At 39.3% G+C, this 12500-nt stretch overlaps 1 protein-coding gene across 2 annotated transcripts in view; it reads right to left on the reverse strand.

The window, feature by feature from the left end:
• SKI (SKI proto-oncogene) overlaps positions 1-4408 on the reverse strand; it is a 124453-nt gene extending 120045 nt beyond the window's left edge. For both annotated transcript variants that reach the window (XM_053690354.1, XM_053690353.1), the window contains exon 1: positions 2900-4408. In XM_053690354.1, coding sequence (XP_053546329.1) covers positions 2900-3808 — 909 coding nt within the window. In that variant the 5' untranslated portion in view covers positions 3809-4408. The remainder of the gene's footprint in view (positions 1-2899) is intronic.
• Positions 4409-12500: the final 8092 nt, after the last annotated feature.

The following is a 12500-nucleotide window of genomic DNA, read 5'->3' on the forward strand; positions in this document are numbered from 1 at the left end:
TGGTGACCAATTATTGAAGACTACAGACTTCAAGCCCTATTAAAGACCATTCTAAAGATCAATTTACCAAGACTGCTCAATAAACAAATGACCCCCAGACACATAGCACTCAGTCTACCCTCCTGCTCTTGACTAATGTAAAGTGGGAAGAGAGAGCCAATACGCATACAAGACTTATCATACCTAAAACAGTTCCAAGCTTTTTGTGGTTATGTAGCCTTGCAAGCTGAAGATAGCACAAAAAAATTGCAGCTAAGGCTTTTTTTTTTTTTTTTTTTTTTTGGAGCTACAAGGTACAATGACAATACAGAAAAAGTGCTTTTACATATTGAAGATTCCTATCTGGTATAGAATGTGCAGACTTTAACAGAGAAAATTAAATTATACTTACAATAAGTCAAGAGAAAAAAGAAAAACTATGGCAAAAAAAAGAAGGTACCATTTGTACAGAATTGTTCAGAAGTGGATATATATATATATATATATATATATATATATATATATATATATATATATATATATATATATAAAAGAATATATTACTGACATTTTATGATTTCCAAGGTGTTGCGTGCTTGTCACTTTAAAAATGGTTCAGTCACAAATAGGTCCATTCTTGCCAGACAGCTATTCAAAGGAAAAGCTTTCACCTCAAATCCTTGATTAGTCGGGGATAGACGAACCATTAAAAACGCATCCACCTCCAACTATCACAGATAATGTGCCTCATTACAGTTAACACCGCCACAATAGCTCTGACAGAGTTGTAAGGAACTCCTGGGGAAATTGGGAAGGAGTCCATTCAATGATAATAAGAGACAAAAAAAAAGGTTTAAGCAATAATGTGATTTAATTGGCCTCCCAAGAAGAGGTGAGTAAAATGCAAGCTTATTATGCAGAGAGAATAATCATCAGCCAATGGAATCAAACAAGTCATACAGTTTATGCCAAAAAGCAAAAAAATAGTCAAGGACTGAATGGACAAAAAAAAATAAATGATGTGCAGTTTAGAAAATGTAAAGCTTTAGGACCCATAGATATCTGTAGTTATTAACCTCTTCAATTTCAGATACATGATAATATGTTGGGGGGGGGGGTTTAAAGAAAAAAAATTAGAAATCATTTTTTATTTTTAAATCTGCATAAAAGTACATGTTGGGAATCAATGCTATGTCTGATTTGTCTACTCATAATCACTTAAGTGCTGCTATAAAAAAGTAATGAGACTAAAATCCAAAATGCACAATAATAGGCGATAATTCATTTGTCTGAGTGCATATATGGTGAATGCACAAGCAAAAAAATAAATATTCTACAGCCTTTGTAAACAGAAAATGGTAGATGTTTAGTCTCCCTTATGAAAAACCCAAGATCTCCTGATTACACTGAATGTATACAGAATTCATAAACAAGACATGAACCAGAAAATAGTAATATTAAAGTACTATAAAACGATAGGCATCAGAAAACAGATCTTGGTATGTGTCACCTCATTGTAACCTTAGTTCTTAGGCCCTTAAATGCTGCCCACAGAACAGGATAAATGCCAAATACCAACTTGCTTTATGCAGACTGGCATCCACATATGGCTCAGTTCAGACGCTTAAAATAAACCACTAGAGTCTGGACATGCAGTCTGGGTGGCATGTCTACTATGGGTAGCTCTGGTTATGTATACACCACCTACACACACAGAGCAGAACCACATTGTGGGCTGTGCGGTGCCAGGTTGAAATATTTAAACAAATACAATAGATAGATAGATAGATAGATAGATATTCCTGGAAAGGATTGTGCTAATGTATCATACAAATATTATTCAGTTTGTACAGAGAGATGACACCCACTAAAGAAGGAAGAATTTATGGATGATTTATATTCAGGATAAGAAAATATCCAATTATTATAATAAAATTACAAAGAAAACAGTAATTAAAATGGTTAAAAAAAAAGCTGGGTATATAGAGCTGCCTGTCTACACTTAAAGCAACAGTTGACATCTCAAAACATCTAATACCCCTAGCCAGACACTTATATGGGGGAGGGGGAAGTGGACTGTCTGCACCTGTTCTGTAAATACATATAAATGACCACATCTGCAAAGGGTTGTTGTAACCAAGTGGCAGAGCCATACACACGTTTAAAGAGCAGTGTAATTGTATCTATCACCCATGACATCAACACAGAACTTGGGGCAGGGTTACTAACAGGTCATTTTAAATGTCACTTGTCCATTCTCTTTCCAAGCCAACTTTCTGACACCACCCCCTTTAAAAAAAAAAACATTACATAAAAGTAAATTTTAAACAAATATTTGTAAATGATACACAAATACTGCAGCCATCCAAGGCTGTATTGTGTGTCATTTAACTTGACATAGATACTTTTCTAAGCTGAATAGTTTCTTAAAAGGACATTAACGTAATTGTATGTACACAGAGTATAGCTCAACAATTAAGCACTTTAAATGTTCTGCACACAAAATAAGTTTTTGTTAGCGATATTTGAATTGTTTTGTAATCCAGACACATACCCACTGAAAACCCACTAGAGAATTACTGTATTTATCTGATCTCTGCTGTGTCTAGTTAAAGAAAACTATAAATAAACTCCTGCACTCATCAAACAATCACTCTGTAGCATGTTCTGAATCATGCACTCCAGCCTTTCTGGCACACACTGAAAACAAAAACAAACAAAAAAAAAACACACATTTCAGAGACATGGAAACTGCAGAACAAATAAAGTACATTGCAAAGTTGTGTGATAATTCTGCATTTTTTTTTTTTTTTGGGGGGGGGGGGGGTGATTACAATTTGAGTTAAATGCCCCTTTAACAAATTAGATGGAATTGAATGGCATCAATATAGGGCAGGAGGTAGGTTGGCAGGGCACTTACCCTGGTGGCTTTTCTCTTGTACTTGTTGCTGTAGTCAAACTTCTCCTTCATCTCCTCCAACAGCTGCCCCAGCCTGGCCTGTTCCTCTTTGCCACTGTAATCCTGTGCCAGGAGGATATATGCCCTCCAGTTGGCAGAATCGAAGCCCCAGTGGCACGTCCTGTTCTCTAGCGCTTTGTGCGAGTGCACCACAAACTTGTGCGGTGGGTACATGAGGCGGCAGTCCAGGCACTGGATACAAGAAGCGCTGGGGTTGGTATAGAGCTCTGGCACAAACAGACCTTTGCATTTGCCAAAGCACTCGTGGTAAACCCTGAAGCTCTTAGCGCTGAGTTCCAGCTCCAGGGAGCCGGGGAAGTCTTTCTTACAGCCCGGTGGGTAGCTCCCTCCGTACAGCAAGGCGTTGCACAGCCTCTCGGCATCCGTCTTGGTGATGAGGCCGCAGGAGGGCGCGGAGAAGGGCAGGATGCCCATGACTTTCAGGATCTCCAGCTGGTCCGCGGTGCACCGGGAGCAGTACACATGCAGCTCGTCGCACACCGAGTTGATCTGTTGGAGGCTGAAGTCCCGCAGCACCGAGTTAAGGATCTGGGGCAAACACAAGCGCTTCTCCCCACCAACCACAAAACATGAGATGGTCTCCCCCTCCAGGATAGTCTCGCACCTCTCGGTAGAACGATCAGACGGGATAAAGAGAGGCCCCCCGGGGATAACCGGGGGAGGCTGGACGGGCAGGTGCAGGACCGGTTCTGGTTCTTTCCCACTCTCCTTTTTGTACAGGTCCTGAGCCCAACGGGCTGAAAAAGCAGCCGGGCCACCCAGAGAGCTCATGGAGCTCAAGTGAAACTGTTCCAGGGTCTTCTGCAGACCTGGATGGGGCTGGAAGCTGCTCCTGCTTACAGTCTCCATAATAAAGTCCTTAAATCCAGAAAATATTGTATTGGAGAAAAAAAATGATGGGGGTTTAAATGTCCCCCCCCCCACCCTTTTAAAAGAAAACAAAATCCACTTTATGCAAAGCTGATCCCCTCCATAGTCAATCCTCTTGCAATGACCCCAAACTCCACCAAGCTGTCCTCACCCAGTCACTCTTCATTCAGATGCTGCCTCTTCTTTACTCCTCTTTTTGCAGCAACAAACCAGAAAAAAAAAAAAATAATAAAAGTAATTGAAAAAAAAAGTCTCTTTCCTTGAACCCTATAGGGGCTTCATATGCCCCATAGTCACCTTTCTTCTGTTCATAGTTTTGTTTTCTTTCCCAATCAATAAACAAGATGTGTCTGGTTAATAAGACTTCAAATATTTAGGGGGAAAAAAAATATATAAAATTTGGTAAAAAGACAGAACCAAAAACTAGTTTCCTTTTAAGCCTGGGTTGTTGTTAAGAGGTTGTCTTGATGTTGTTGCATTTGGTGTTTATTTTGCTTGTTGTTGTTATTTTTTTTTTTCTTATGTATAATTTGTAGGGCTGCAGTTACAGAGCACTCCCATATACACAGCCTGTCTATCCAGTTGAAAGTGCTTGAATGCTTAGCTAATGGACTCTGTCTCTGCTTTGCACTCCAGCCCTCCCCCTATGGTCCTCCCCTTTTTTCTGTCTCTCTCTCTCTTCCCCTTCTCTCCCTCTCTCCCTTCACCCACCCCTTTCTCTCTGTTTGTTGGTGTCTGCCTCAGTCATTGAATCCCAGCCAAGAATGTGACCAACTCCCCAGGCTGGCTCTTCCAGGAACAACCTCCCCTCCCTACTGCTTTTTTTTTTTTTTTTTTGCTGCAAAGCGGAAAAATCTCTGGTCTGTAGAAGGCAAAATAAATTTTGTGTTTCACAGGCAACACAATCCAGAAAAGTAATCAGGAAGGTAATGGTATGTGTTTTTTTTAAAATACATTTTCTTGTTGGGGTTTTTATAGATTCATTTAATAATTGTTCACTTCTCTTTTTTTTTTTTAAAATACTTTTTTTTTGCATATGGAATATAGTACTCATTCAATATTTGTAAAAGATGGTGCTTAATTTTTGTGCTAGTAGACAGTGCATGTTTGTATTTTGTATACAGTTGCTTTGTGGGAATAGACGTTCCCTGGCTAATAAAGAAAACTCCCTCAGTGCTATAGGTGGATAGTGACATGAACCTAAGTTAAACAAAAATAATAGTTTTTAACATTACCAGTTTCAAAGGCAACACCTTTAAAAAATGACTTTAAAGGGACACTGTACTGTAAAATTGTGCATTTGATTACTTGTTTTACCAGCTGCAGAGTATCAAACATATGGCATATTCCTCCTTTAGGTTTATTGTGTATGTGAAATAGCAGTTTCTAGTTGAGCTTGCAGGGAGAGCAGACATCTTTTATCTTTTTTTCTTACTCTATATACACAATGGCCTCCTTATCTCTAATTTATTACACAAAAGCAAGTGGATTTGAAAATGAACATTTTAGTATAAATATCTCACACACCCCTCTGGGAGTGTAAATTCTTCTGCAGGTTAATGTTTACAAAACTTTAATGTAGCCAATATACTGACATTTTTAGTATTGTTAGGGATACAACGGGAAAAGGTTGCTGTTTCAAATGGCATAATAAAGATAAAGGATCTCAAATAATACACTCCTACAGGAAAAATTGATCTTTGAGAATGCATTAAATGAGAAACAACTTGAAAGTGAGCTGCCCTTTTAATGCCCCATTGCCCCTTTAAGTTAAGAGTTCAGCTGCACAGATTTACACTCTTGAAACCCTAGTAGCATGTTAATTAACCTGTCCCTGACAATTGTACCCAGTTATGTCACATCTAGCACATAAACTAACCATTTTCAGCCCACAAATATATAGCTGAGTTTGTACACTGCCCAATACGGTTTCTAGTTGGATATACTGGACCCAGTTATATCTACAGAATGGAATATATGATGACATTGAGTGTATAACAAATGAGGAAAGTGTCCCTATTAGGGAAGGTACCCATAGGCAACTGCACAATCCAGGAAGGTGCCTCTGTAAGGGAAGGCGCCCATAGGCAGCTGCATCCCCAGGGAAGGTGCCCCTTTGAAGAAAGTTATCCCTAGTTAACTGCTCCAGCCAGGAATGTGCCCATCTGATAGAAGGCACCCTAGGCAGCTGCACCACCAAGAAGATGCCTATTTGAGGGAAATCAACCCTAGGCAGTTGCATCCCCCAGGAAATTGCCCGTTTCAATGAAGTCATCTCTAGCTAACTGCTCCATTCAGGAAGGTACCCCTCAGAAATAAGGCACCCCTAGACAGCTACACCATGCATCAAGATGTTACTGTGATGAAAATCACTCATAGGCAGCTGCACCCCCTGGTAAGGTCCCCCTTTTAATTAGTTCATCCCTAGTTAACTAGTCCATCCAGAAAGTTACCTCTCTGAAATAAGGCACCCATAGGCAGCTGCACCATCTACCATCTAGTAAGGTACCTCTTTGAGATAAAGTACCCCTAGAAAAACTATGATATGTTACCTATTGAGAAATCACACCATGTTAATACTGTTTTCTCTAGCTGACAAATATTAGAATTAGTGGCTGCTTATACCAATTTGTAGACATTATATGGCTATATTATTCTTTTTCTTTAATCCCTGTATTGTAATGTAAATATTGGAGTTTGCAGGAATTTTTCCAAAAAGGCAAACTCCACCAGCTGTAATGTATTTATATTCATACAGATACACTTAAATACAAATACAATTATTGTTTGTTTATAAAACACAGCCTATTGTGTTACACTGAACAAGGATGTACAATGAAATGTAATACTAAGGATGTAACTGGATATTACAGGTAAGTGGTTTCCTCCCCCCAAATAGTTTTTTAGAGAGCTATTTAAGGGAAATTAAAATTCCCTCATTCATATATAAATAACTGATAATGAACACTGTCACCACCCTATTGGTGGATAGTAAAACATAAAAACAATTTTTTTTTGTTTTTTGCATTTTTCCCCAGCACAGAAACTTCTTTTTTTTTTTTAACTGTAAAACATCTTAAAGGGACATTTAACACTAAAAAATGCTAGACAAAAGGATGCATTCAAAGAAAAGACTAGTCTGATAATAACATGTAGATGTATTTTTTAAGGTTTAATTAGCTGTTTAAATAGTGACAAAATAAGTGTAAAGTTTTAGTGTCTATAAAACAATGGGAGCTGCCATGTTGTAACTTAGGTTACCTCTCTGCTGTGGCCAATTAGTGACAGTTATAAATAGGTCACTAGAGTGTGCAGCCAATGGCTGTGTGGAATATAACAGTGTTCTGCACTTCCATTTCTAACAGGAACTTAAAGCTCACAATTTCATAATGGAATTACAGGAAAAGATGACAACATACATAATGGAAGTGTATTGCAGATTTTTTTATTTTTTTTTTATATGATTTATCATTTTTTATTAACATTTAAAGTGTTTAATGTCCCTTTCAATTCCTATCTTATAGCTGCATTCACACCTACATGTATATCATATATGCCAAGACAGAGCTATATTTTGGAGGCTCTATGCCTCTAAATCTTTTTTTATCTGATTTTCTTATTTCTTTCGTCCTTCTGTCCACTTTAAAAAAATATATATATAAACCGCAAAGCTTTCTGGTACATGCACATAATTATTATGATGCAATGAAAGCTAAAATGTCACACAAGAGTCTAATGTGCATGTGATTGAATTTTTAGCAGAGCTGCTCTTGTTTCTGTCTCATGTTACGCTGGTGAAAGAAGGGCCAAGTTAAAGGGACATGGAGATCATTAAATCTATCTATCTATCTATTGGGTACTTATAGAGCGCAAACTAATCACCCGTGAGGGTCTCAAGCAGATAGGAGGGGGGGGGATAGGCGTTCAGTCAAAGAGCCAGGTTTTGAGGTCCTTTCTGAACTTTGTAAGGGAGGTGGATTGTCTGAGGTGCAGCGGCAGGGTGTTCCATGTCTTTGCTGCCATGTGGGAGAAGGATCTTCCGCCCGCTGTGGATTTGCTGATGCGGAGGATGACTGCAAGTGTTTGGTCGGCCCATCTGAGTTGTCTGGCGGGGGTGTAGAAATTTACGCGGTGGTTGATGTATTCGGGTCCGATGTTGTGTAGGGCCTTGAACGCGTGGGTAAGGAGCTTGAAGGTGATTCTCTTGTTGATGGGGAGCCAGTGAAGGTTCCTTAGGTGTTCAGTGATGTGGCATTGGAGAGGGATGTCGAGGATGAGTCTGGCTGAGGCGTTCTGGATACGTTGGAGTCTCTTTTGGAGTTTGATGGTGGAGCCGGCGTAGAGTGCGTTGCCGTAGTCCAACCGGCTGCTGACAAGGGCGTGGGTGACTGTTTTCCTGGTTTCGGTAGGGATCCACTTGAAGATTTTTCGTAGCAGGTGGAGGATGTGGAAGCATGTTGAGGTGATGGCATTGATTTGTCGGTTCATGGAAAGTGAGGAGTCCAGGATGAAGACTAGATTAAAGTGTCACTTCAGTGACTAATGTGTTTAAAAAAAAGACCAGGGGCTTTGGTATGCAGTGCCCCCTACACTAGCACTGTTGTCCTGAATTTAGCCTTATTATGAACCGTCCCCCATATGTTTAAACATATTTCAACACATTCTATCTATCTATCTATCTATCTATCTATCTATCTATCTATCTATCTATCTATCTATCTATCTATCTATCTATCTATCTATTGGGTTCTTGTAAAGCACGGCTATTCACCCATAAGGATCTCAAGGCGCTGAGGGTTGCAGTTCAGTCGAAGAGCCAGGTCTTGAGGTCCTTTCTGAACTTAGGGCGGTAGCTTGTCTCAGGTGCAGCGGGAGGGTGTTCCAAGTCTTGGCTGCCAGGTGAGAGAAGGATCTGCCTCCCGCATTCAATATGAAAACTATATATCCTGGTTGCCCAGTATATAACCGCTTTTATTTAAGTGCTTCTAGTGGCTTCTGGACACATCATTTTTTTGTCTCTACGCATTTCGTTTTATCACTAGCATATTATTATTGAGAAATAAGTAAATGTGTTTATAAGTCATGTATAAGTGAATTTTGTTACTATATAGGTTTGCACTAGTCCGCAAAGTGCAATCTAATGTTTTAATTTGATTAATAATTTCTAAAAGTTGTTCATGACCAACCATGTGAGTGTTAAAGGGACATGAAACCCAAAATGCTTCTTTCATGATTCAGATAGAGCATGCAATTTTAAAAATAAATAAATTACAATTTACTTCTAGTCTATAGTTTTCTTAGTTTTTTTGGTATACTTTGTTGAAAAGCATAACTAGGTAGGCAAAGGAGCAGTAATGCACTACTGGGAGCTAGCTGCTGATTGGTGGTTGCACACGTATGCCTCTTTTCATTGGCTCACAAGAAAATTAAGCAAATTTCATAATAGAAGTAAATTGGAAAGTTGTTTAACTTTGTATGCTCGAACTGAAGCGTGAAAGAAAAAAACTGGGTTTCATGTCCCTTTAAAGTGATTCAGTATATTTTAATGCTTTTTTATCAAAAAGTTATGTTTTTTATGGGTTTTTTTTGTTATACTTATTTGCCTGTCCCCAATATATGTCTATGGTTTATGAACGTGCACTGTTGATCACATATATGCAGTAGGAGAAAAAAAGGTGATAGCCAGAGGTGTAACTAGAAACCACAGGGCCCAGGTGCAAGAATCTAAGAAGGGCCCCCCCACCCTCCCACCCCACCCCCCAAAAAAAAGTGAATTTGATACATATCTTTTTTTTTTTTTACATTTAACACGGAAAAAAAATGTGAATCAGATTACGTCTGCAAAAGGAGGTACCCTGTGCCCACAGTCTGTGAGATGGTCTGACCCCCTATTACTGTATATAGTGACACTGTTTAACCCACCAGTACTGTATATAGTGAGTTAGTGACAGTCTGTAATCTGCCAGTGAGATGGCTGGCCGGACCCTACTCGCCCCAGTACTTTATAAAGTGACCACAGTAGTCTGTGACATGGTCCAGCCCCCCGTACTGTATATAGTGGTACTGAATAGACTGACACTGTTTACCCCCCGGCCCCCCCCATGCTGTAGTAACAAGGTCTGTAATTTGCTGGTTCCACAAACATACACACACACATACATGCATAAATACACACACAGTCACATACAAACATATACACATACATGCATAAATACACACACAGTCACATACATACATATACACATACATGCATAAATACACACACAGTCACATACATACATATACACACACAGTCACATACATACATATACACATACATGCATAAATACACACACAGTCACATACACACACACAGACATAAACACCAATGGGTAAACAGACACACTAACCCCTATAAGCAGAGACACTAGTGAAGCATCATCACAATCACATTATATATATATTTTTTTTAAGCTGGGCCCCCAATCGGAATTAAGGAAGAAAAAATCCTTATGGCTGATGCAATCAGCCAATAGGATTGAGCTCGCATTCTATTGGCTGATTGGAACAGCCAATAGAATGCCAGCTCAATCCTATTGGGAATTTTTCTACCTTAATTCCGATTGGCTGATAGAATTCTATCAGCCAATCGGAATTGAAGGGACGCCATCTTGGATGACGTCATTTAAAGGAACCTTCATTCAGTCTTAGCCGTCGGATGAAGAGGATTCCGCGCCAAATGGATGAAGATAGAAGATGCCGTCTGGATGAAGACTTCTACCCGTCTGGAGGACCACTTCGCACGGCTTGGATGAAGACTTCTCCCGGCTTTGTTGAGGACTTCGGCCCGGTTGGATGAAGACTTCTCCCGGTAAGGTGATCTTCAAGGGGTTAGTGTTAGGTTTTTTTAAGGGGTTATTGGGTGGGTTTTAGAGTAGGGTAGGTTGTGTGGGTGGTGGGTTTTAATGTTGGGGGGGATTTGTAAAATTTTTTACAGGTAAAAGAGCTGATTACTTTGGGGCAATGCCCCGCAAAAAGCCCTTTTAAGGGCTATTTGTAATTTAGTGTAGGGTAGGGCTTTTTTATTATGGGGGGGCTTTTTTATTTTGTTAGGGGGCTTAGATTAGGCGTAATTAGTTTAAAAATCTTGTAATTTGTTTATTATTTTCTGTAATTTAGTGTTTGTTTGTTTTTGTACTTTAGATAATTTTATTTAATTGTATTTAATTTAGGGAAATAATTTAATTATAGTGTAGTGTTAGGTGTAATTGTAACTTAGGTTAGGTTTTGTATTTATTTTAACTAGGTAGTTAGTAAATAGTTAATAACTATTTAATAACTATTCTACCTAGTTAAAATAAATACAAACTTGCCTGTAAAATAAAAATAAAACCTAAGCTAGCTACAATGTAACTATTAGTTATATTTTAGCTAGCTTAGGGTTTATTTTATAGGTAAGTATTTAGTTTTAAATAGGAATAATTTAGGTAATGATAGGAATATTTATTTAGATTTATTTTAATTATATTTAAGTTAGGGGGTGTTAGGTTTAGGGTAAGACTTAGGTTTAGGGGTTAATACATTTAGTATAGTGGCGGCGACGTTGGGGGCGGCAGATTAGGGGTTAATAAATGTAGGTAGGTGGCGGCGATGTTAGGGATTAATAATATTTAACTAATGTTTGCGAGGCAGGAGTGCGGCGGTTTAGGGGTTAATATGTTTATTATAGTGGGGGCGGCAGATTAGGGGTTAATAAGTGTAGGTAGGTGGCGGCGACATTGGGGGCGGCAGAGTAGGGGTTAATAAATATAATGTAGGGTTCGGCGATGTTGGGGGCAGCAGATTAGGGGTTCATAAGTATAATGTAGGTGGCGGCGGTGTCCGGAGCGGCAGATTAGGGGTTAATAATTATAATGTAGGTGTCGGGGGCGGCAGATTAGGAGTTAATAAGTGTAGGATTAGGGGTGTTTAGACTCGGGGTTCATGTTAGTGTGTTATGTGTAGACATAAATTTTATTTCCCCATAGGAATCAATGGGGCTGCGTTAAGGAGTTTTATGCTGCTTTTTTTGCAGGTGTTAGACTTTTTTTCAGCCGGCTCTCCACATTGATTCCTATGGGGAAATCGTGCACAACCACGTTACACCAGCTCACCGTTGACTTAAGCAGCGCTGGTATTGGAGTGCGATAATGAGCAAAATTTTGCTCAACGCTCACTTCTAGTCTTTTAACAACGGGTTTGTAAAAACTCGTAATACCAGCGCTGTAGGTAAGTGAGCAGTGAGCATAAACTGCTCGTTAGCACCGCATAGCCTTTAACGCAAAACTCGTAATCTAGGTGTTTGTTAATATAAGCAATAGAGAGTCTTTATAAGTAACAGTGCCAATCCAGATGAACATTCAGACCCTGCGGTGCCATAATCCCCAATTCATATATCCACCATGTCTCACATTCTAGTAGCATCTTCGCACGATCTCCTCCTCTTGTAGGTGGTGGTATATGGTCTATGATTATTTTCTTTAGGTCAGCGACCTTATGCTTAGCTTGAGCAAAATGCCTGGCCACAGGTTGGTCTGACGTCCCCTTGTCCAGAGCTGTTCTAATCGCGGACCTATGGTTCGCCATCCTGGTCTGCAAATCGTCCACAGTTTTCCCAACGTAAAATAACCCACATACACAGTGGAGGAGATAG

The sequence above is a fragment of the Bombina bombina genome, chromosome 8 (assembly GCF_027579735.1).
Source record: "Bombina bombina isolate aBomBom1 chromosome 8, aBomBom1.pri, whole genome shotgun sequence".
Classification (NCBI taxonomy): domain Eukaryota; kingdom Metazoa; phylum Chordata; class Amphibia; order Anura; family Bombinatoridae; genus Bombina; species Bombina bombina.